We start from the raw sequence: 25,553 nt of genomic DNA on the forward strand, positions 1-25,553 counted from the left end.
GTTATTGTTGTTGTTCTATTATTCAAATAAATAATTTTACTACCATATTTACTTGCATATAAGACTAGGATTTTATTTATTTTTCACTGCTTCAAAAACCTAGGTTGTCCTATACATGCAAGTGAAGGATTTTTTGCATTTTTGCAATAATTTTTGTCAACTATGTATTTGCATTTTTACCAGATGTTCACCCTCTTGTGTTTGAAAACAAAACTATGTTATCTGGGTTGTTTGAATCATTCTTGTGTATTATCAGGAGTAAAAATGAATAGCAATAGAAAAAACAAAGCTTTTGAATTGAATTCCAAATTTAAATTCTGAAATTGACCCACCAGTGGCCAAGTGGTTCTGTTCTCTGAGCACTGCAAGTTCGGTCATGGGTTCACACCTCACCAGGATGGGCTGTCCATGTACAGTTTTTCAGATTTTCTCCACATGTGTAACGTTTGACTATGGGCCAGTTATCCTTAAAAAGGCATCCCCTAGGCAGATTGCCCAAGTGTTACATTGCCGTAGCTTAACAAAACAAACAAAATTCCAAAATCACACAGGAGCCCAATATAAGTTTTAATCCGTTCCCACAATGATTATTCAGAGAAACTCTTTAAGTGTAATCGACGGAAAGTGCAATTGGACTTAAGATTTAGTAAAAAAGGTTCCCGATTATCCAGCATTACAGGAACAAATTATGTTGTCGATTTTACAAGATTTTTCTTTAAAGTTTAAAATGCTAGTAATTTTTGTGGGACAATATGTGCATTTACATGCATTTGATAATATTTTATTTGTAATTAAACAAAATAAAATTAGAATTGGATTAATAAATCTAATTTTCTTTATTTTGATCTTTAAAAGCCACACTTCGTCCTATATGCAAGTAAATACAGTATATTTTTTTAATCATTTTTATAAAAATCAAATGATAGTTAAACTGGCTCTCTCAATCTAGAACTTGGCTAATAATTTGTATGATTAGATCTTGTAAATTAATTGTTCTGGAAGCAAAGATTGGATAAAGGTCCTGGTGGCATAATTGGGAAAGCATCTGCATGATAAGAAGTTGCAGTTCAAGTTTTTCAAATGAATCTTTTCTTCCAGAATAGTCTAAATTAATTAATTGATTTATTTTCAATTACAATAAAACCTGTGTAAACCTTTTGATTTATAAAGGTTTTACTGTAATTACACTGTACTAAATTATTTGAGTGCAGAATATTTTCAGGGCTCAAAATTTCCCCAAAAATTATTGCTCATTAGCATGCAAAAAAAAAGAACCATTTATGAACCAGTTAAGAATTGTTACTATTAGTTTCAAAAATTCAAATTAAATAAGCCTACCACATAATTTGACTTGCAATGCTAAACTAATAAATTAAAAGAATAATTTAAGCATGTGCCATCATCATGATTTAGTAATTGAGATCAACTTATCCTTGTTCTTTCAAGAACATAACCATGTAAATAGGTAGTGATGCAACAAGTGATCAAATTTTGATTAGAAATAAACTAAACAATTCTGATTTCACTGTTAAAACATGGGGTTCCTGCATTTTGACAAATTTCTCAATAAACATCTATAAGCTTAGCTGAGACTCCACTCTAATTTATTGTAATATTTTTTGCAGCTATTGCCATATATTATTTTTTATAGCACAGATTTCCCCAGGACAGCTTTAATTTCTTCAGAACCTCATTTTCCATGATCAGACATATTTTGCACCCCTGCCAAATTATTTTTTCCATTTTGGCAGGTTTATTTTTGAACAAGTTTTAATACATTTTTTGTAATCTTTAAACTACACCAGTTAAATGTTACACAACTACATTTATTTTTTATAGTAAAATTACTTTTAAATACATAAATTTTATTACTAGTCTTATTTCTAAAGTAATTCTGATTAAAGATGGAAATATTTGAATGCAAAAATTGAGAACTGTTTGATTGTAAAAAGTTTTCATTGTCTCAAAAATTTGTACTAGGTATTCAAATAGTTCTCAGATGCCCTCATGAGTTCACATGACAACAAACAAGCCAGTTTGATTACCAAGAACTGTCTTCATATTCGAATTAGCTTGCTTGGTTCTGCCATTGGAAATTCTAATTACATTACAGAAATACAGAGAACATGTTACTCTGTGACTCTCAAGGAATTTTAATGCTCCAATTAATCATTTACTTCAATGTTTGTAATCATCAATATGTTAATGAACTTGTTCTTGAATACTCAGTGCAAGTGTTAACCACTCCACACAAGGCACATTGGTATTCTGTTACTTCATCTCATTGTTTTTCACAGATTACATTCATTGCTTGTTCTCAAGAACTGTATTCTCAGAAAGTCATTTGACTCTTCTCCTGGCTAATTTCTTTGACAAGGTTTGAAATTGTTTTCAGAATACAGTTTGTTATGCTCTGCAGTGATGCAGTACTTGAAGGTGATGTTTCTTATTTGTCTACAAGTGAAATCTTAAGTTTCTCCTTTATATAAGTTATATTCTTTGTATTGAAAAACTTCCATTTCTTCATTGGACACGTTTTTGGCTTATAGTAAAATTTAACCAAAAAAAAGAACTCTGTTCTAAAGAATTTTTTTTGTTTAGACAGATTTTACTGTATTAAATTTAATACAAGATAACTGTAACCTATCTTTAGTCTAAATTATATAAAATCTGTATAACTTAATAGCCAAGTTCTAGCTCAATAGTTAATCCAACTCTACCATTTGATTATTAGTAACATTCAGTATAATTAAATACTTTGCTCTGAAGATATTAAATTTGTTTGTCAGGACTTTTTTTTTATTTAGAATTGCTTATAATTCAACTTTGAATATTCTCTATATTTTTAAAATAGAAAATATTCCAAGTTGAATTTAGAATGTAAATTTTGAAACAGAATAGAACTACTTCAACTATAAAGACACAATACACTGAGTCTATGAGCATTAAGTTGGGTTAAAAATAAAAATTGAGTTAAGGAAGTTTGATTTATTGAGCATCTGCTGCATAATTATTATTAATATATATGTATTTGTATTTTTTTCATACAGGTTGTCATAAAAGATCTAATCACCAACAAAACAGAAAAATTATATGTAACTTCAAACAGTAATCATTTAGGTGTAAATGCTTCTATTCACTTAGGAGCAGAATATTTGATTAAAGTGAGAACTAATGCCTCTGGCTCTCATTTTACAAATATTTCCTTTACTGCACCTGAAATTCCTGTCCCACAGCAAGTGAAAGTTATACTTGAACAAAATGGAAGTCTCTTCATAGATTGGAAAGAGCCAGAAATGCCTTCTGAATTGAAAAATCATTCGTAAGTAATAAATTTAACTTATTATTTCAATGCTAATTGTCAACCTATATTTAGGTATATTATTCATTATGATAAGTTAAAATTAGTACAAGTGTTTTGTAATTTGTAAAACTGCCAAATTTTGGAGAGGAAATGAGAAGTCTTTAAAACTTTTACAATTTTTAAATTTTAGAATCTTTAAAAAAGAAAATCTCTTGATAATTGTGACTGCTATATGTGGTATAGTGGATTATCAAGAGATTTTCTTTTAAATATTGCATTTAATTTTTTTTTAAACTGCTGATATATAATTAACATGTCTGTAATGGGACTTAAATTATATTAATTTAGGCCTGTTTATAATGTAATCCTCATAGTACTGTGCAGTGTGGGTGGAAATAAATCTTGAACAGGACAGTTTGTAAACCAGTATTATATGTATACGTACATTTATAGATTTTTAAAATCATATTAGGTGTGTTTTAAATTGCAGATTGTAATTAATGTCAATTTCTCTGCAAATTTGTTCTACAACAGGTTAGTTTTGAGAAATTTTTTTGTAATGATGTTTTAAACTTTTTTGAGTTATTTCAATTGTATATAAACATATATTTTGTTGTAGATATCTATATATTTTTATGTATAGTTAATGAGGGTCTTGTGTACCAAAATGCTACCAGTAATAAAGTTGCATTTGGATGAAAGAAGTGTCATTTTGATGTTACCAGTAGCAGTGTGATAAATTTCTGTTATCTCTACTATAGTATTTGAGATATTAGTTTCAACAATATATAGTGATGAGTGTAAAGAATATTTTAAGATATCTACAACAATTGTAATATGATATGAAATTATTTGTGATTTTTATTTTAAAGTCACAGATATTACTAACTGCACTATAGTTTGTTTCCCAAATTCATAATTGAAGGAAGTGCTAGATTTTGGTTAAGAGTTAGTGAAAATGAAGATATAAAAGTACATTCTCTTTAAAACAGTTTGTTTTGGTTTGGTTTTTATTTCTGCAAAATCTCATATGTAATAAACAGATTGTTTTTTAGGTTCAGCTTAAATTTATATAGAAACTAATTTAATTGTTCTTATTGATGAAAACTTAAATAAATTTATAAAGTTGTGGCAATAATAGCTTCATCATTTGTTCTTTTTTATTACTTATAGATTATTGAGGAAGAATTGATTAAAGTAGAAAATAATCAAATTTTATGAATAGATGATAACTGTTAATTATACTATCCATGGAACTTGACAAGTTCATTAAGCCTTAATAATAATAAATATCTGCATATTTTAGAACAGTCAATTATTAGATTATGTAAATATTTTAAAATCTATTATTATATTGTCACAGGGTGCAGGATGGTTTATTAAAAAACACGACACTTAATGAAATTATTAAAAGTAATAAGAATAATTTAAATCAATTAAAAGTTATTTTAATTGATTTAATAACAAAAATATAAATAAATGGAGCTTGATCTCAAAAAAGTTTTAGAGTGGAATGATTTGAAGACCATCCCTTCCATTCAAATTGTTTTTAAAGTCAGCCTAGCCTTATCTATTGGATGACAGTCTAGTCAATAATAGCATAAATTATTATTGTGTAGATAGCTCCTACATATAAATGATATTGTTAGAGTGAAGATGGACAGTTATTGTCAATAACAAAACAATGTTTATTGAATAATTTCAATAAAAAAAAAACAAAAGTAAACAGACGCTTAGAACATAATGAGAACTTCAGAAAAAGAGGAAAAAATTTTGGTTAATGTTACCTTAGGATCCAAAATGGCGGCGGTGGGATTTTTTCCCTACTTCGGAGACTACTACGGGGAAAAAATTTTTCCCTAGAGTCGTGACGTCGATGCCGTTGAGAATTTTTCCCCGTTCGGTTTCGACCCTGCGTTCGACGTGGCCGAGTTTCCTGTAACCTCGAAACAGACGGTAGTGTGTATTTGCGAAGGTAGAGGGAGCTTTTTCGTAGCGTCGTGCGAGAGTAAAATCGGCGGGAAATACGTAGGGGTGTTACGAACGAATATGCAAATGCATGATCTACGACGTGATTCTGTTCCTTTCCGGGCAATTTTATGCAAATCGACTAGTTTCCAGTTGGAATCGTTTGCTGTAGTGTTGCGACGAATTGCGTATTGGAATAATTGCTGTTTTATTTCGTTATGATATTTCATTCTCGCACAATTTATTATCGGTAAACGTATAGTTTATTTGCAATTGTTCGATAATGAGTAGTTTTGCAGATTTGAGTTGCAACGACGAATTTTGGTCAAAATGCACCACCCGTGATTTCTCCATGTTAATTGAAGACGACTTTTTGGAACCAGGTTTGCCTCCCAGTATCGATAACGCATTGAAATTTGCTGTAAAATTAGGCATACAGCCGACCGAGTCCGTTTGCATTCATTGCGATTCTTTATGCAAATTATACTATCGGAGTAATAGAGAAAGCTGTTTCTTGCGATGTAGTAAGTGCGGAATGAAGACCTCTGCCTTTGATGGAACATTTAAAAGTAAATTTGGCCACATTTCTTGGAGTTGCATTCTGTTGTTTATATGGCACTAACTATGTCTGGAATGTACGGCGACAACCTCGGCGATTGCGGCGGGCAAATCCAGAAAAACGGGAGTCGATTGGTCCAATCACATACGGTTGGTATTGCTTATAGCTTTGAGTAATTTGACATCGTTTAAAAAAGGAGTGCCGAATAAAACGGTGGAAATCGACGAGACCGTAATATGTAAAAGAAAGTACGAGAAAGGGCGTATATTTAAAAATACGTTCGGAAAGGAAAAAAAGATAGGAAGAAGCAGGCAACCACCATCGAAAAGTGAGTAAAAAAATTCTTTTTTTTTATTGTTTATTTCGGTTAATATCCGCGGAGTGTGCAGAGAAATTCAAGATGGCGGCCGGAAACGCAGCCATCTTGAATGGAGGGAAAATTTTTTTCTCCGTCGCAGTCTCCAACATAGGGAAAAATTTCCCCCGCCGCCATTTTGGATCCTAGGGTAACATTTTAGTTTGCATTGTAGAAAATTCTGAAACAAATAGTCCAACAAGTTTTTTTTAAGTTATGCCATGACTTCACTTGATTGGTCAATGGCCATGGCAATAAAAGTTCATTTTAATATAATCAAAAAAGAGAAGTGAAAACTAAAATTTTAATGTATTAAATGAAGTTTTAGTTTTATACTTTTCTTTTTTGATTACAATTATTATTGTTAATTTTTATAGTTAACTTATAAATAAGTATATAATGATAAATAGTGATTAGAAGATATCTAAATCTGATATACTTAACAAAATGAAAATTTTCATAAAAAATTGATTTCGTTTTAGTTATAAGTATTTTGTCTGGTTAAGTGAAGATAAAAGTATAAATAAAGCATCTCATTATACTGCTTCAACACCACCAGTTATAATTCCTTCGGTTCCTAAAGGCAAAATTTACCATGTTGCTGTTAATATTGTTGATAAAGAAGGATATCAAAGCAAACTTTCAGATTGGAATGATTTTGGAAATCCAAATGGTAAAATTTTTATATTTATATTATTATACTTTGTTTTAAATAATTCTGATAATTATTATGTTTAATTCTTTACTTTTTGATTATAAAGTACATTAATAAAAAAAAAACAATAACACAATACAGTCGACTTGCCTTAAAATGAACACTGATAAAGTGAATTTTGCATTTCCCTGGCAAAACACCATTGTCACAATATTAATTTTCATGTGATAAAGCAAACAAAAATTTTACCAGAATTTGTTAAATCGAACTCTAAATTACCTTCGCAACCCCCAAGAAAAATTCTATTTTCAATAATGATTTTATTATTCATGTCAAAAAGTATAAAAAGTAGAATGGTACTGTAATAAATGTTTTATTTTGTGTAGAAAAATTTTCTTCTTCCAGTAAGCAAAAACTGGTTTGATCTTCAATTATAAAGCAATTCAAACATCTGATTTTAGCAGATCATTCTACTGTACTCAGAAAATAAGGATTAAAGTTTAAGGACTCCCACCTCTTTAAATGGATGCAGTCCCATGCAAACATGTGATAGTTTGCATATCAGTTTGGATACTTTATGCCAAATTTGGCTCCATTTTACTCTTTTGATGCCAAAAAGTATTTTATACTTTTTCAAACAATCTTCAACAGAAAGAAATCATAGATTTTGTCTATCTTTGTTTTATTTATCCATACTGAAGTGTTGCTCCATGCTTAAACATATATATTGTGTCCTTCTCATTTTGTTTGATTTGAAAATCATTTAGATAGGTGATGATGCCAAAATGGTTGTACTGCCCACAAGGGAGTGGTGAGTAAATCTAAGTGGGTGAAAAGAAGCAAGTGGGCAGTAGGAGGGCACTGGAGGCAGGGTACTGAATGGTAATTGTAGGCAAGGGTTGGGATTGCAGACAACCTTTCCCTTTCTTCTGTTAAAACAGGTAAGAAGAAACATTGCATTTAATGGTTTTCAGATGTGGAGAACAATGTTCGGTAAGAGTGAGGTTCTCAAAAGTCTTTCTAAGAATGTTTCCAAGCCTTTCTCACAAAAGGAAAAATGGATTGAAGTGTTGAGTATAAGTTTATGGAACCAAGGTGGCAATGTTTCAAAAAAGTTTGGGAAAGTTTGATTTAGATTATTAATTTATTTTTATAAATAAATTTTATTTTATTTTATTTAGTAAATTAATTCAAAATATTATAATTTAGATATTTTGGTTTCCTATTAATTCTTAACTCTGTAAATTATACAACCTTGACCTTGAAAATCGTTTATACAAATTTTTGATAAAATGAATTAACTATTGTTCCCATAACAATTTGTGTTAATGCAAGTTGGCTGTAATAATGAAGTTGAAACTTAACTCACAATTAACTCATCATTTAATTTACAATATGTATAAATGTTACAATAATCATTTCAAATGATTATTGTAACATTTATACATATTGTAAATTAAATGACGAATTCATAAAATTTGAAAAGAGTTGAACATTCAAGTTGAGTTGAAATTTGAAAAGAGTTGAACATGTGTATATTACATGTGAATATTACCATATATATATGTAATAATTAAACAAAATAATATAATCAATTGTATGTTAATTTAAACACCTTAACAGGAAGCATGAACTATGAGCATTCAAAATAAATGAAAAAGAAAAAATATGTTTATTTAACAGGTTTGGGAGTATTTGAAGTTAGAAAATACATTGAAAATTTAAACATAATCTTATTATTGATTTATATTCAATTAAGATTGTCTAATATCATTATTACAAATAATTATCTTAAAGATAACTTATTTTTTCTTTGTATGTTTTCTTTAGTATAAGTATTATATTTTTTTATTGGATTTGATAAGTCTTTTCATCAGTAAATAAAATTGATTAAGGATTTATTTGAAATTCCAAATAAAGTCCTAAGCTTCAAAGTGCAAAAAAAAAAAATTAAAATCTCTTTACAATTTATTAAAAATTCTGACAATCCTGTAATTACTTATATGGTTAAAATTAAAGATTTTACAAAAACTAATACAGCTTTCATAAAAGATAAAATAGAGCTATTGAAAAAGTTATAAAAACCATTTCTGAAAATTTTGAAAATTGAATGTTTAATTTTATTGATTGAGGTTATTCTTTCTGTTTACTTTTGATGTCAGAATTCATTGTTCTTGTTCTATATTCTGTAATCCTAAACTATTAGAGTTGAGTGTTTCACTCAGCAGTTCCAACTATTTTGTCTTCATTAATCTTTGGATGTTAGAATTACTAGATGAAACACTCAACTCTAATAGTTTAGGATTATAGAACAAGAAAAATAGAAATACAGCATTTTGATTTGCAAAAAATTGTCAGAATTTATATTATAAAAAATTGTGAAAAGTTTTGATTTTAGAAAAGTAAGTATTTATGCAAGATATAGATTTTCCAAAGAAGCCATCATAAATATGAATTTAAAATACATTGTTTCTTAATACATTACTTTATAATAAAAACAATTGTCAAACCAGTTTCATAACATCAGTTTTATTCAACATCCAAGTTGTATTCAATCTTATATGCTCTATTTGATGCCTGTTTCTATGCTTCTGATTCTATTCAATGATTCAGGCTTTGTATGAGTCTAAGACTTGGATAATAGCATGTAAAGGAGCCTGTGAAGAGAACATAAGATAGAAAATAATTTAGATGCTGAACAAAATTGCAGTCCATATGAGAGAACTCCTCTAATGTTGGAAAATTAAAGTAACGTTGATATTGGTAAACTACTAAGAATGAAGTGAATTAATATTTGTTTGAAAAGTTCTGATCAGTGGAGTAATTTCAAAATTAAGTATAACTTTGAAATTACTCCACTTTTATTTATTTGGTAGTCTCAGTATAGACTACCAAAAAAATTGCATTCTAGAACAAACTTAATAAATCTATTAAATATTTAAGAATAAATTAATACACGAGTGCATCTTTTAGTGAATAAATAATTAGCTATGAAGTTTGGATAAAAATAAGAAATAAAAGAATAAAATATTATACTGTTTTGTGCAGAACTTAATGACATTTAAAAATCATATTTTAGTAATATTCTTGATTTTTTTTATATTTATGTATTGTTTATTTAGATTGATGGTAGATCACAACTAATGTCATCAGTGTGAATGATTTTATATATAGCCCATAATTATTGTCTATATACATAAAGAGGTGACATTTATGTCTTTAAAAGTTGATTGCTAAATCTCAAAATAAATGAATATTGAGATTTAGCAATCAACTTTCTTTTTATTATTTTTGTATTTCATAGCATGCTATTACCATAATATATTGCATATTTTTAAATATAGTTTGGACATTTATATTTATTTTTGTTTTCAATTCATCTTTGTCTTCTTGACATTTTGGTTCTAATGTATTTTAATATACTCAACCAGACTTTTCCTATTGTAACTAAAATAAATAAATTTTCTGAAATTGACTTACATTTAATAAATTGGCTTTGTTAAATTACCAATGATTAGATTTACTATTTAAATTTCTCAATGTAAGTGTTATAATTTTCTGTAGGGTAAATTAAAATGAAAACAGTTCAAATTTTAAGAAAAATTATAATAATTAAGAAAATATTCAAATTTCCCCACAGGATTTACTTAGATTATTCTAACATTTAAAAACATTTTTTTACAGAAGCACAAAAAATAGTTGTATCCATCAACAATTTGGTTAGCATTGTGGTGCCCATTGTAATTGTGATCACTGTTTTAATTGCTGCTGTAGTATTCTTTGCTGTTAGACATCATCGACTGCAGAGAAGCTTTTTGTCATTTGCAAATAGTCATTATGATGCACATGCCGTTTCTGCAACTTTTTCAAATAATGAAGAACTGGGTATGTTTTCTATATTTTCGTTTATTAATATTTAAACTATATGACTTTTTTATTATCTGAACCCTTTTAATTTATCATCAGATTTAAGAAAAAACTTAATATTTTACATATATCTAAAATGATATCATATAAATAAAACAGAACAGACACTGCTTAGTTTAAGACCAACACTTCTAAGATAAGAATTCTTTGTTGTTTGTGTTATACATTATTTAATTTTTTTTAAAAAGTTGTTCCAAACTATAATACTGTAAATCTGCAGTTTCATTTGATATATATAGTTATGTAGTTATAGTGTGGTTATAATATATATATGTAGTTGTAGATATAATAGATATATATAGTTAGTTATTTCACCATTTACATTTCTTTTATTAAAAGTATTGGTTACACAGTTCTTTGATTTATTCATCTATAATTAAAATAATATGAAGCTTGTGGACCCAAAAAATGATAAAACCAGATTTAAAAAGTTGTTTAATAATATAAAATCAGGATTTTAACATAAATAATAAAGCAAACATGTCTATTTTTGCATGGTTTATTTATTTGTTTCAGATTTACAGTATTAATCTTCAAAGTTATGAAGAATACTGGGATGACAGACTCAATCTATATTTAATTATATACATTGAATTGAATTAAAACAAGCACTATCATTTCAATCAATAATTTAGTAAAATGGACAATAATGAAGACTGCAAAAATTTTTAAGCATTTAAAATTAAAATAAATACAATGAATAAAAATGGAAAAAATAAACATTAATTATAAAATTACTGAATCATTAAAAAATATGATAACAATTGCAAAAGATTTTATTTTTTAATGATTCAGTAATTCCTAATTAAAGATAAGAACTGCAAGTGTGTAGTAATACACATATTCTTAAACACAAATAAACAGTTAAGAATACATTCCAAACAGGGCTTGACAGAGCTGCCCCAATGCTCATATACATAAACTCATATACATTCTAACAGTGCACTAACTATAGTCTGTACAGCAAAAGAATAGACATGAGTCATCTGAGCTGGAAGGGATGTTAGACGAAAGTGATGAATGGAGACATGTGAATAACACTAGAATTAAGAGTAAATAAAAAAATTTATAAAAAATAAATGAATAAAATTATTTATGATAAAAATGGTGTAAAAAAATTATTTTAGAAAAATAAAAATCAGAACAGCTGAAAGAGATCAGATACATTTCTTAACTCCCAAGCCATGCCTCCTTTCATCTGACATAGACCCTTCCAGCTCATGATGACTCATATCTACTCTTTCTTTGCAGGGACTATAGTGATAAATAACAGCAACAGTGTGCATTCTTATATCTAATATCACCTCACACTATTTATTTGGTGGTCAGCTCCTATTATGATAGAATGTGATAATAAATACATTTTTTTAATAGAAAATTATTTTTGTTTTCATAATAATAATAATAATAATAATTTGGATTATAAAAAACTAAATAATTTGATAATCAAATTGCTTTTTTTAATGAGTTATTTGGTTTGGTAAAATTATTGGTGATATCTGTAGCCTGTAATGACCAGCACCTCTGGTGAAAGCATATCAATGAAATTCACCTAATTTAACTATATTTTTAAACAGTTTTATAAAATTAATGATCTTATTGTTTTGTGTTCGTTAATTTTTAGAATCAACATAGTTATATTTTCTAAGATAATTGTAAAGCTTTTGAAAAAATTTTCATTAATATCAATTTAATCAATAATTATTTTGAAATCTTGAGATACATATCATAAACAATAATTTTATTAATTAGCTATTTAGCATAATTTTAACCAATTTAGCTGTTGTTTAAATTACAAGTTACATTTTTATTTCTTTAGATGAGGAAGAAGATTCTCCAATGATACGTGGATTTTCTGATGATGAACCACTAATAGTTGCATAAATGTCTTGAGTTTGCTCTAAGAGCTAATTAAAATATATTTAACATTTTTTCAAAAATTATATATATATATATATATATACTGTGTATAATATTTCTGCACTTGTTTTTTCTTTTCATCTGTATTATAGTTTTTCTACATATAAAAAAATCTACATTCAGGGAATTAAATTAATTTTCTGCATTTTGTTCTTTTATTACAATACAGATGGAAATGTATTTAATATTTGTTATAATCTGTGATATATAAAATATATATTTTTGGACTAAGTATATGAAATATTTCATACTGTATTATTATTATTATAATTATAATTATTTTTTTTCTTTTTCAAAATTTTGAATATGTATTGTTGTTTAATATTGTACAGAGAGTTAATAATAATATAAAATATTATAAAAATTATTAGTATTTTTTTATGGTATGTTTATTGGATAAATAATTACTTTGTGCATATAATAATATAATTGTTTCAATTGTTGATTATCCAAAGAATTTTAATTATATTGAACGTATTTCTTATTGAAATTATATTTTTTTAACTCCTACGTTTAATAATAATATCATTTTATATTATTTTTATAATATCTTAATTCATTTCCATGGTTATAGGTTCAAAGCTTAAAAATAGAGATGATAATCAGTTTTAATGTACAGAATGGTCACAATGTCTTTTCACTCTCTTCAGTTTTGTACCTCTCAATATGATTATGTAACCAGCAATAAAACTTGTTGCAAATATTGTTCATTGTTTCTAGTAGAAAATACATCAACAATACAAGGAATTGTATATAAAAATTTTGATCAAAAATACATGGACTAACATCATAAACTTTTTGTATATAAAAAAGTATTCTACATTAAAATGGTTACTGATTTGCATGAATAAATTTGCGAACTTTGATAATCTTTTCATCAATTTTGCAAATTAAGTCTTTGATTGAAGTTTTGTCTTCTTTGAAGCTCCTAATAATTTATGGTTCAACTTACTGCAGCTTCTTTAAAGGCCATTTTCAAAATTTGACATGTTTCTATTGTTGTCTTTCCAAGTTTAAATCAAAATTTCACCAAAACACATACTCTTCAATTGGTTCCATCTTGAAAATTGATGGAACAAATAAAAACAAATTACAGAAACTATTAAATGTTTTGAAAGAAAAAATTTTTGACATGAATCCAATGGCAGTTAACTCAATCTGATAATTACATCAAATAGTGTCACTAGTTTCTTCTCTGCTTCCTATGAAACTTTGCAAATAATAGAATTGATTAAGTAAATGTCATGTGCTCTTCATTAGAATTGATCTTGTTCTAATGTCAACTATATACTCCTTAAAATGATATAAACACATATATATGCTTATACATTTCTACTGCAAACAAAACAAATTTTAGTTAAGTTAGTTCAAAATTTAATGAGTGATAAGATATTGTGACCACATCCTATACTATTAATATAAGTAATCAAATGTGTTAAAATTTTATTATATGAAATTCTAAAAAATTATTTCTTACATTGTTAAATTAAAAAAAAATAAAATAGAATTATTCAGTTATTTAAAATGTACTTTGGATAATTGACTTCAGCTTTTCTTTTAGATAATTTTTAAAATATTTAGTGAATCTCACTTCAAATCTATTTTTCTTTTTTCAAAAATTCTTATATTTTTAAAAGAAACTGAGTGATAAAATTTTTAGAATGTTTATTTAATGATCAATTCATAAATCTCTTTTTTCATCAGTTTAAAATCAAATTTATGAATCTTCTAGACACAATTTACAATAGTCACATTTGAAGCACTAATTTTGTATTAAATATTCATTAAATTTGGATTTAAACTGAATGACTTCCTTGTATATATGACAGAATTGTCTTCTTCTGTAATTTTAGTATTATATTTTGATGTTTACTTTTTTTTTCTGGAATTAATATGCTTTTTAAAAAAGCATTTTTTCATTTAGAATTTTGTAGACTTTTTTTACAATTGTTTTATTCATGATAAATTATTATTAAATCTATAAATCAATAAAATATATATATATCTAATAAAATATTAATTTAAAAGAGTGTAATACTAATCTTTATTATCATTTTTTAGTTAATGTTTAAAAGTAAATGTAATGAAAGTACTTGAATAAGTATTTATTTGAAATTTTATAATTGTGAATTGCTAAATTCTTATTCATAAAGATATTAATCTTCATCGAGATGAGAAAGAAAAAAACAATTTTACTATTTGAAGACAAAAATAAAAAATTTTACTCTTTCTTCCAACAAAAGCAGCAGTTTTAATCATTTATTTTACAAAATGAGGAGAAAATATAGTTAAATTAATTATGGATGATGCTTTATTCTTTTATAAGCATAATTTTCAATTGAAGGTATTGTTTTATTTAGTTAATTGTGTCTTAAAAATGGTGTTATAGTCATTATTAATAATTAGATTTGTTCAGCTCCAATATATTTAAATAATTCATCTAATTATACAAATATAAAATTATCAGATCTTTGTATCTTACAAGTACAGTCAAATCCCTCTATAGCAATATTTAGTGAAACAAGAAAAAAAATACTGTTATAGAAAGATTTATTGTTATAGTGAAAATTTTTAAGTTTCTTCTTCCTCATTTGTCTTTGACTATAGATAGAGATAGTTCTACAAAGTTAGACAATGTTTGAACAAAATATCATAGTATTATTAGGTATATTATTATGGAATTATTATTAACAAAAAAAAATTAGGTGCTAAAACAGCAAAAACATGCTGCTAAATCTGGAAACCTGTTATCATCAGTACTGATGCCAACTGACTGCAGATAACATTTTTACTGGAATCACTATATTAAGAGAGTGGTACACTTTGATTCCAAAAAAAAGAGCTGTAAATTAAAATTAATTAAAATTTAATTTTCTCTATAACAATAGTAATGCAATAAGGAAAATACTATGCATTTTACGAGTACATAAAAAAATTGTATTGATGAACAGAGATTTGTTCCAGTAGAGGATGTCATTTAATTGGTAGAAATTTTACGTTAAGCTATTACGAACTGTACGAGAACTATATTTTGTATCATTATGCTGTAATGAGATTTGACTGTATTATAAAATAGTAAACAAAAATAAAAATTATAACCTGGCTCGCAAATCAAATTTTTAACAAGAAAGATATTTGAGTTTCTTACTCCAATCTTCAGTTCAGTCTTAAAAACCAGGGCTGTGGAATCATAGTTGGAGTCAGAGTCAGAAGCTATTTTTGGTGGAATCAGACTCTAACCTCAATATAAATTTGCATTTAAATATAGGTTATAACTAAAAAGTAGCAAGATGATTCACATGAAATGTTTTATGGTACCATTTACCATATTAATAGATTTGTGGTTAGTAATACAATTAAGCTTTTATGAAAAAAATTGAAGAGCCAGAGTTGGGGTCAGCAGTTTTTATGTAATGTGTCCACAGCCTATTTGTAACAACCAAACATTGATTCATAAAAATGAAAGTTCTCTTTGGTCTTCCTCTCTTTTTTTTTATTGTTCAGTGTCAACAATATTTTCTAATTTATTACAAAATATGAGATTAGCTGGCCAAAAATTAAAAAATATAACTCAGTATATTTGGTAGATTAATAGATATTTTCATATTTCTAAATTTACAATGACAGAATATATATATATATATATATTATATATATATGAATGAAGGTAATGAAAATGGTACATTTAGTAAATATTATTTAGAAAAAAAGAAGTTATGATGATATTTTGCAATGCTGCTGTATTTTCTCCACATTTTGTAATATTTTAGTTATTACTTGTTAATATATCATCTACAATATTTCTCATTACTATATTATGAAATTTATTGATACAATTTTCTTAAATCTCTTCCAAAAATTATATTTTTACTGGCATTTATTATTATAATTAAAATTATAAATTTTAATAAGATTGTTACTAAATTTTTCAGGAAATATCTTTCGATTGAATTAGTATGCATTTAAATTTCTATGCCAAAACACTACAATTGTATATTTAAGTTTATAATTTGTACAGAGATTATTTTTGTAAATTTTACAATTATAAATTCCATTTATTGTTAAAAACATTAAATCTAAATACTTTTTCCTTTTATAATTTTAATAAAATTAAATTTCTTAAAATTTATTGTATATTGCATATAACACCAAAATTTGAGAACATATAATATATATATATATCGGCATCAGGTAACAATCTATTGTTTAATCAAGAATGAAAGAAACTATTGTATTTGCTAATGTGTATATTTTGTAGGTGAAATATAATACAATATATATTTGATAAGATGAGCTGTTTGGAATTTCAAATACATTGTTATCAATGATATAAATGCAAATTTTTGTTAATAGCAAGAATAAAATGTGATGTGTTGATGCTTTGTTGTATGATTTTATTTCTGCATGTTATATTATTTAACAAAATTGAGCATTTAACATTTTGAAAAGTTGATTAACTGAAAAACAATAGATTCTTCATTTCGAATAATTAATTTTGAATTTAAAAGATATTTTGTAAAATACAGGTTAGCCAAAAATCAGTTAATGCAGATATTGTGTGCATTTCACTTCATTAAAAGTGAATGAATTATGAATAATAGGCAGCCATTTCAAGTTAGTTTTTTTCATTTTTATAAACATAACTTTCTTTTGGGCCATCTTTATATTATACATTAGTCAAACTTATTTAAAAGCAGAATAATTTTTAAATTAAATTACAAAATTCTGAAAGAAGAACTATTTTAAATTATTTAATTAAATATCAAAATTTATTTATAATTATTAGTCTTAGCATAAATTAGTGGCTTTTTATTGCATACTTAGACAAATTCTGTAATTTAGTAAATTAATAAGTGAAATCATGATCCAAAAATAATATGGTTTTTAGATCAAAAAAGATCTAAAAACCATATTATTTTTACTATTAAGAATCAGATTATGATGTATTGTATTTTCATATATTTATAAATTTGCACCAATTTTTCTTTGTTCATCTCTCAAAAAAAATGAAAGAGAAGTGACACATGTACACTTTACAAACAAGACTTTTACTGAACAAAAGTTATTTATAAGAAACATTGTCACATCTACGAGTTGTCAAAGGGGGTTGTCGTTTTTCTTTGGCACTGTACAAATAACAAAGTTTTCAATTTTCTACAGTGGACATAATTGCCAGACCATCTGGTGTCTGTATATCCTTTCCTTTTAGTAATATTAGGGAGCAGGAACAGATGTGCCTATTGCGACTCTCATGCACATCTCTATTGGCCTTAGTTTCCATAATAAGAATGGCTGGTTGTTTTCCTTATAAGTACACCACTATCAGGTTTAAATTTAAATCTGTACTTGGACATCTTGTTATAGATGTTTTTCAATTTGAGCAAATATTCTCTCATCAAACATCTCTATAACTGATTTATTATCTTCATTCTAAGATGCCAACTGTTTGTATGTTATTCATTTAAACTAGTGTAAAGACAAGTCTCCTCTCTACTCTAGTAAGCAGTTCTTGATTGTCAGTTATTATGACATAAGTAAGGAGACATGAATTTATAATAAGTTTTCTCTCTGTCAAAACTGTGTTCCTCAAGTAACAAAGAGACTTTATCAAATATTTTCTTAAGACAGGTCTTTACAAAGTGTGCTAAACATTCCCAAAAACTACCTCACCATTTCCATTGAATCTGTTTCAGGACAAAATTTCTGGATATCATCACTTTGTTTTCAGAAAATAACAAGAGTAATTCCTTATCTGTTTTCTTGAAAGTTTTAGAATTAACTGAGTCTAAAACTGAAGATGTTCCTCATTTGAAATAAAATCATTGAAAGGCAAGACAAGAATAAAACTGTTACTTGTCATATTGATTACAAGATCTAATTGTATGTCTCTGGTTACCATGTATGTAAAAAAAGCAAAATATGTTCCAGTTCTTTTAAGGATGGTGAAGCAATTATATGATCAGCAGGGAGGGAAACTGTTAGCTCAACAGCCAGTTTGACTTTAAACTTCCTAAAGATGAGGCATTTCATGATGACAGTTTTTACTCTTCACCTTATCTTTGAAAATCAATATTTTGTTCTAATTTTGACAATGATATCATTCATTCCATTGTGTAACAGTTTATGATGTTTATTAATGTCTTTCAGGTAAAATAAAGGGTTGCTATTCAGTCTGTTAGTTTGGTATTTTGGAGATTTTCTCCTAATCTTAAGTCTGTTTTTGTCAAGAAAAGGCTGTAAATCGCTGATATTAGAATTTTTCAATACTTCTTTCTGAGTAAGCAACTTAATTACTTTGCCAAATTAAATTTTTTGTAATATTCTAACCCAAATAATTTCAGATTCATTTACCTCTTCTGTTGTGGAGTCCTTTCTCAGGTTTATTTCACCTATTTTGAAATGGTCTTATCATCAAAGTAGTTACTCTAAGTATTTGCTCAAATGAGCTACATTTTAATATGTCTAGAGGTAGTTCTCTGGTAATGTTAAGAGGGTATTAGTCAGCTCAGAAAATCCATTGTGTAGTGTTTGTCCTATTATTTATTTCTCTCTCTCTTGGTTTTTTATAGATGGTTTCAATTATTATGATCATCTTTTATTCAACATAATGCAATTTTACAATCACTTTAAAGAAATATCAGAGAAGTAAACAATAAATTCACCAATCGGGAGGACAATTTAGCACATAATAATGCAGCTGATCATTCTCTTCTTGGTAAGGTAAGTGTTTATAGCAAAAACTAGTGATTTTCCTCTAAAATCAGAGTAACATGATGTTTTCCCTTATGAAATCTCTTCAAATAAGCTGCTGTTCCATATGCTAGGGGACTTGCATCTCTAAAGATATGAATCTCACTTTGGTCTGGATTCTGTCATGTGCCCAAAATATTATTTTATTTGTATATTTCTCAAAGATGGAGTCTCCAAGAGTCATTGTTTTCATTCCCTAAGAAGCTGATCTTTAATTTTATCACTTCTGAAATTTTCTCTTTCCAGAGTTTCTTAGAACATTTTACCATGTATAGTGAATGGAAGAACCAAATCCTAGGGAACCATAAATAGCACAACTGTTTGAATCATCACTCTTTGTATTTCTTGTTTTAAATTCTCTCAAGATTACAAAAAATGAATTTAAACTGAGTCTGATCGTCATGATTTCAAAGCAGACCTAATATCTTGGCATTGGATGGATTCTGTCTCATCACTAGAGTGGTGAATCCTTTTACATAATATAGCTAATTTCACTTGTTCAAGGTCATTGTTGCATCTTTAAATATTTCAGTGATTCCCATTTCACTCTTAGAGCTTTTTCATCGTCATGTACACTAGAAATTTAATTTTCTATGTACCTGTACTTTGATTATTACTATGATTTGGCAAATATCTGGATATTTATTCTTGTATTATCTTAATGACAATAAATGGTCACTAGTAATAAAAATGACTCTGTAAGGCTCATAACAAAATTCTTTTCATTCACAATGTCTTGATAAGGATCTCTCTGTGATGTGTAATTTCAGGCCAAAACATCACAAAGCATCTCAATCTTATTTTTCCACAGAAATTTAAAGAAATGCTTTTTCAAGATTTCCTGCTATTGCAACAGGAGTTTTTCTAAATTGAAATGAAACATCATCTAAATAGGGTAACATGTTAGGTCCAATCTCAAGCATATAATTTAGGGAAAATTGTGAACATATTGAATTATTTCTGCTTCCAATTGTGAGTTAATCTCCTTCTAATAACTATTGTACAAGACTATTCATTAATCATAAAGTTTAAAAGAGAACCAAAGTCTTTTTAATGCTGCAGATTTATTATCTTCTACGATATTAGTTTGTTCTTTCCGAGATAAAGATACTTCATAACATTCTCCCATCTTCGTAATACTATTTTGAAAGCCTTGCGGTATCAAGTCATCGTCTACTTTACAACTTTTCTTTAATATTCCTAAATGTTCTATTATCCAAAATAATTGTAAAATTTCTTGTAAATCTTCAACAGTTACAGAATTAATACTAATTGAAACATTTGAAGAAGAAACAACTAACATCCTCTTAACATTACCAGATGAAAAGTTAGATCTACCTCTAGACATATTAAATATAGTTTATTCAAGTGAGCGCTTGGATGATTAGACCATTTTGAAATAAGCTAAACCTGAGAAAGGATTCCTTGCGGCTAGAATCAGGATATGACGTATTTATTTATTTATATACAGTATGTATTATTCCACTTCTTATTGGTACTGTTCATTACAGGGCAGTCAAACAAAAACTTTGTTTGCGAGCAGACTTGACGACCCTGGAGACAAGTTTCATCCTTTAATGTCATAGTAAATAAATATGTAAGATCCAAGTATTTCTTACAGCAAAGCAGTAATATTAATGGCTAACTCAGCATCATCAAGTCCACTCCTGCAAGTAAACTTTTTCATTCAAACATTTTAAAGTAAAACTAACTTATATTTTTTCTCTTTATATAGTCTAAATAAAGAGTTTATTTTTAAAAACTTGAAAAGCTTCCACTATAGGGTGTGAAACTAGGGTCTGCTAAGTCTTTATTATTATTTTTTTTTTAAGTAAAAAGAAATGTTACAAAAAAGGATTAAGTTTACATTTATCATTTCTTTTTCTCTCTTTATACACTTAAAATTATATAAATTGATCTTCTAGACTAAAATTTAACACAACTGCATAAATAATTAAAATTAAAGATAGCTTCAGATTCTCTTCCTCCTCAGCCTGCATACAAAATATATGGCTTAATTATAAGTTAGATAACATATTTACAGTTTGAGAGAAAACAACATAACATTTATTGCTTACAATAATATGAGGTTATGGTCAAGAATATTTTGGTATATTTTGAGTAAAATTCTAGAATAAAAAATGATTAACATTGTTGAATGACTTTGGAATAGGTTTTTTTCCAATAGAAAATTTTAATCCTATAACATTTTAATTAGTGCGAATACGACTTTATTATTTGGATAATAAAATATAGTGAACTCAATGTATTGAGTTAATTAATTATTCACTATATCAATAGTTTAATATACACTTAAGAGCAAAGTTCAACAAAATTGTTCACTATCAAATGATTTCTAAATCAAGAATTCACTGTTTTAATTAATACCCCTTTTTTATTTCATTGCTAAAATTTGTAAAATATAAATAAAAATTTGAGAAATCAATTTATATAATAATAATAATTAAATAATTAAAAATATTTAGTTGGTTAGATTAATCAAGTTGTCAATCTTAATAACAAATTGATTTAATTCAGCATTATCAGAAAGTGTATTCTACTAGTATGTATAGTACCTTGGTTCAGTACCCTGTATATTATTCATTGTTTCCTAATTTTCTGTAGAAATAGCAACTTAAGAAATAGTAATTTTTGTCAAAAAATGATCTTGTTAACAATTTAATCTTCAGCATCTGTTTATAAAGAAAGAACAATTGGATAAATATTCAAAACTCATTAGCGTTTCTTGTTTTATATGTACGGTGTCAGAGTTGAGTTTTTAATACTGTTTATATTATTACAATACAAAATAAGACTCATAAAAATTTGATGCATACGTGCTAATATGCTAATACGTGATGTCTCACTCGGAGCTGACCCTTTATATTGTAATTGCGAATAACCTTGCAACACATACAGATAATACACATACACGAAATAGGGCTCAAAATGTTCACTATTTCATACACAATTGATTACATTCCGTAAAGAGGAGCAAGAGGAGCCCGTTCTCCTGTCATTTGGCCAATTTTCTTTGAAGACACTGAATATCAACCGATTTTTGTCCATATTTAACAAATTTGTGAACCAACTGTACTGTACGATTATGAACTTCAAGAAGATTATTTCCAACCGGACGGGGTGACCTGCTATTCTCATGCCAATATGGAAGAGATCCAGTCGTTTTTGGTGAAGCGTCATCTCAACAAGTGGCCACCGCGGTCAGGGCCGGATTTACATAAGAGCATTTGGGGCCTGTGCCCAGGGCCCCCACAAAACTATTAAAAAAATTATGTTTAAACATAATTTTTTTCTATTACCGCGACAGCCTAGTGTGGCCTAATCATGAGGGCAACAGGCAGAGAAAACCAAACCCGGGGAAAAAACCTATGAAACATCGGAAAATTTCGAGAAAAAATTTCACATAGGTATTTTTCAGTTAAATTAAAATAATTAGTTTTACACAATAAAATATATGTATGTTTACAATAACCTTATTTTTAAATGAAATTTACAACTTCCTAGTTCAAATCTAATTGAAAGTACAGTATTTTGTGTAAATTTTCTAAATCATCAAATTTGCCTACTCTTAAAGGGGGGACCCCCACCGAATTTGTGCCCAGGGCTCCTGGATTGGTAAATCCGGCCCTGACCGCGGTCACACGATTTAAGTTCTCCAGATATCTTTCTGCGGGAACATTTGAAAGACAAGACTTATGCAAACAAACTCAAGACTCTCAGACAACCGAAAGAAAACATCCAGTATGAAATTGCTGTCATCGATAGTGACATGCATTCGCGAATATGGAGCCTTATGTTTCATTGTGTGTGGATACTTCAACACTTTTGTAATGTAGATTTGTTTAACATTAAATAAGGTATATTCAGATGTTTACAACTTGCTCTTACGTTTACGCGTTCCAGAGTATTCATAATTTTAAAGGGTCATCCTCTATTGTATTTATATTGATTAATGTTTTGTTGAGGAGGACTTAAAACTTTTAAAATTTCTGATTTAATATCATATAGGCCAGGGATGGCAAATCTATGGCACGCGTGCCCAAAGTGGCACGTAATGTATCATGATTTCTGTCTTTTTCAATCATTCTTTCTGTTTATCACCTGATCATTTTTTTTCAATCAGATTTTTACATTTATTCGAATTAAAGCGTACTCGTTTAATTTCTTTAAATATCATTATTCGAAGTCTAAAACATTGGCACGCATTAACATCTTTAAAGCTAAGTATGCTTACAATATGGCACGCGGATTCAAAAAGGTTTGCCATCCCTGATATAGGCTAATGCCTTTCATCCTTGTCTATAATGCTTGTGGGTTTATTTTTGAATTACTTTCGTTTTACAGTCTAGATTGGTATTATTCAAAGAAGTGATCCACAGAATAATACCTGTCCTTAGTAAATTTCAAAAAAATCTTTTGTACGAATTGTGCAAGTGCATGCTGTGCTCACTTCAGATTTTTTTAAATTTATTGCTGATGTCATTCCTTTTATTATCTATCCGCAAATTCGGATTAAAGTATACAGGAGCAAGATCAGGGAAGCAATGAAATTGGAGAAGCACTATTATGCCTTTTCTGGTGAAATATTTATTGATCAGGAAGTCAGATGCGCAGAGGCATTCATGGTGAAGAACCCAGTTCTGCTTTGACAAATTGGCTACGTTCATCTTACATTTTCACACAGATGGAAGACTTTTGTCTATTTCCTAAAATAACAGTGATGTTGAAGGGTTATAAGTTCCAGTCACAAGCAGACTTGCAAGCTATACACTATCTACTAGAAAGTAATTGGACACCCTTGCAAACAGTGACATTCACTGTCTTAATACGGCCGCCACGGATAAATATCGAGTGGGAAAGAAAATCGGTATTGGTCGCATGGAAAATGCCACGCAGTTCGGAGCTGTCTGATTTCGAAAAAGACGTAATCATTGTTTATCACAGAAATGGCCGTTCCATACGTGACATATCCAGCGAGCTGAAGTACCCAAAATCAACAGTGGTTCTACGTGATTCGCAAGTGGAAGGTGAGCGGTAACTGTCAGAATAAGCCCAGACCAGGCAGGCCCACGAAACTGGGAGTTAGAGACCGACGGGTGCTCTCCAGAGAAATTCGGAAGAACTGCACCCAACCGATGGCCCACATCCGTGGGGAGTTTCAAATGGCAGCTGGGACTGTTATTTCAATGAATACCATCTGTAAAGAAGTCCATCTGCTCGGTAATCGTGAATATGCTGCTTCCCACAAGTCTTTCATCACCAGGACCAGCAGCGCTGCTCGGCTAGCTTGGTGCAAGGAACGTAGACAGTGGACTGTAGAACAGTGGAAACAGGTTCTCTGGAATGACGAATCCAGGTTCACCCTCTTCCGTTCGGATGGCAGAGTCTGGGTTTGGTGTCTGCCTGGAGAACGCCTCCTGCCGGAATGCGTTGTGCCAACAGTGAAGTTTGACAGAGGTGGAGTTATAGTGTGGGGTGTTTTTCCTGGTATGGCCTGGGACCCTTGGTCGCAATCGATGGTAGGCTCAACGCTGATGCCTACTGCACTATTTTGGATAACCACATGCTTCTTACGTTGTGGCAGTTTTACGGGTTAGACCAATGTTACTTCCAACTCCAGCTGTCATGTTGCGACGACCACCATTGCTTGGCATAGTGACATTGGGGTTAAACGAATGGATTGGCCTGCTCAGAGCTCGGACCTGAACCCTATCGAGCACCTCTGTGATGAGTTGGAACGTCGACTGAAGGGGTGTCCCCACCGCCCGAAATCGGTGAAGGAACTCATATGTCTCATATGTCCAAGCCGAGTAGAAGAAAATACCGCCAGTCGTCATACAAGGACTAATGGAGAGTATGCCCCGAAGGGTCGCAGCTGTAATCTCCGCCCGTGGAGGTTCCACCTATTGACGATGAATAAACTTCGTTTTTCTGTTCTATCACAGGTGTCCAATTACTTTCTGGTAGATAGTGTAGCAATAAAGACCTGTGAAGACATCGCAAAACTGACTTCCAGTTCTGCATTGGCAAGAGGAATACTGGCTTATTAGCTATTTTCTCCTTTGTATTCTGAAAATTATAACTGACTACACTA

General features: G+C 28.6%; 1 protein-coding gene across 1 annotated transcript in view; it reads left to right on the forward strand.

Annotated features, from left to right (window-relative positions):
- Positions 1 to 17,065, forward strand: part of LOC136977662 (sortilin-related receptor-like) — a 155,282-nt gene extending 138,217 nt beyond the window's left edge. Inside the window, exons 38-41 of the mRNA XM_067273194.1 lie at positions 3,051 to 3,322; positions 6,669 to 6,859; positions 10,526 to 10,726; positions 12,588 to 17,065. Coding sequence (XP_067129295.1) covers positions 3,051 to 3,322; positions 6,669 to 6,859; positions 10,526 to 10,726; positions 12,588 to 12,652 — 729 coding nt within the window. The 3' untranslated portion in view covers positions 12,653 to 17,065. The remainder of the gene's footprint in view (positions 1 to 3,050; positions 3,323 to 6,668; positions 6,860 to 10,525; positions 10,727 to 12,587) is intronic.
- The last annotated feature ends 8,488 nt before the right edge of the window (positions 17,066 to 25,553 follow it).

Source organism: Centruroides vittatus, unplaced genomic scaffold (assembly GCF_030686945.1).
Source record: "Centruroides vittatus isolate TY-2023 unplaced genomic scaffold, ASM3068694v2 contig_466, whole genome shotgun sequence".
NCBI lineage: Eukaryota > Metazoa > Arthropoda > Arachnida > Scorpiones > Buthidae > Centruroides > Centruroides vittatus.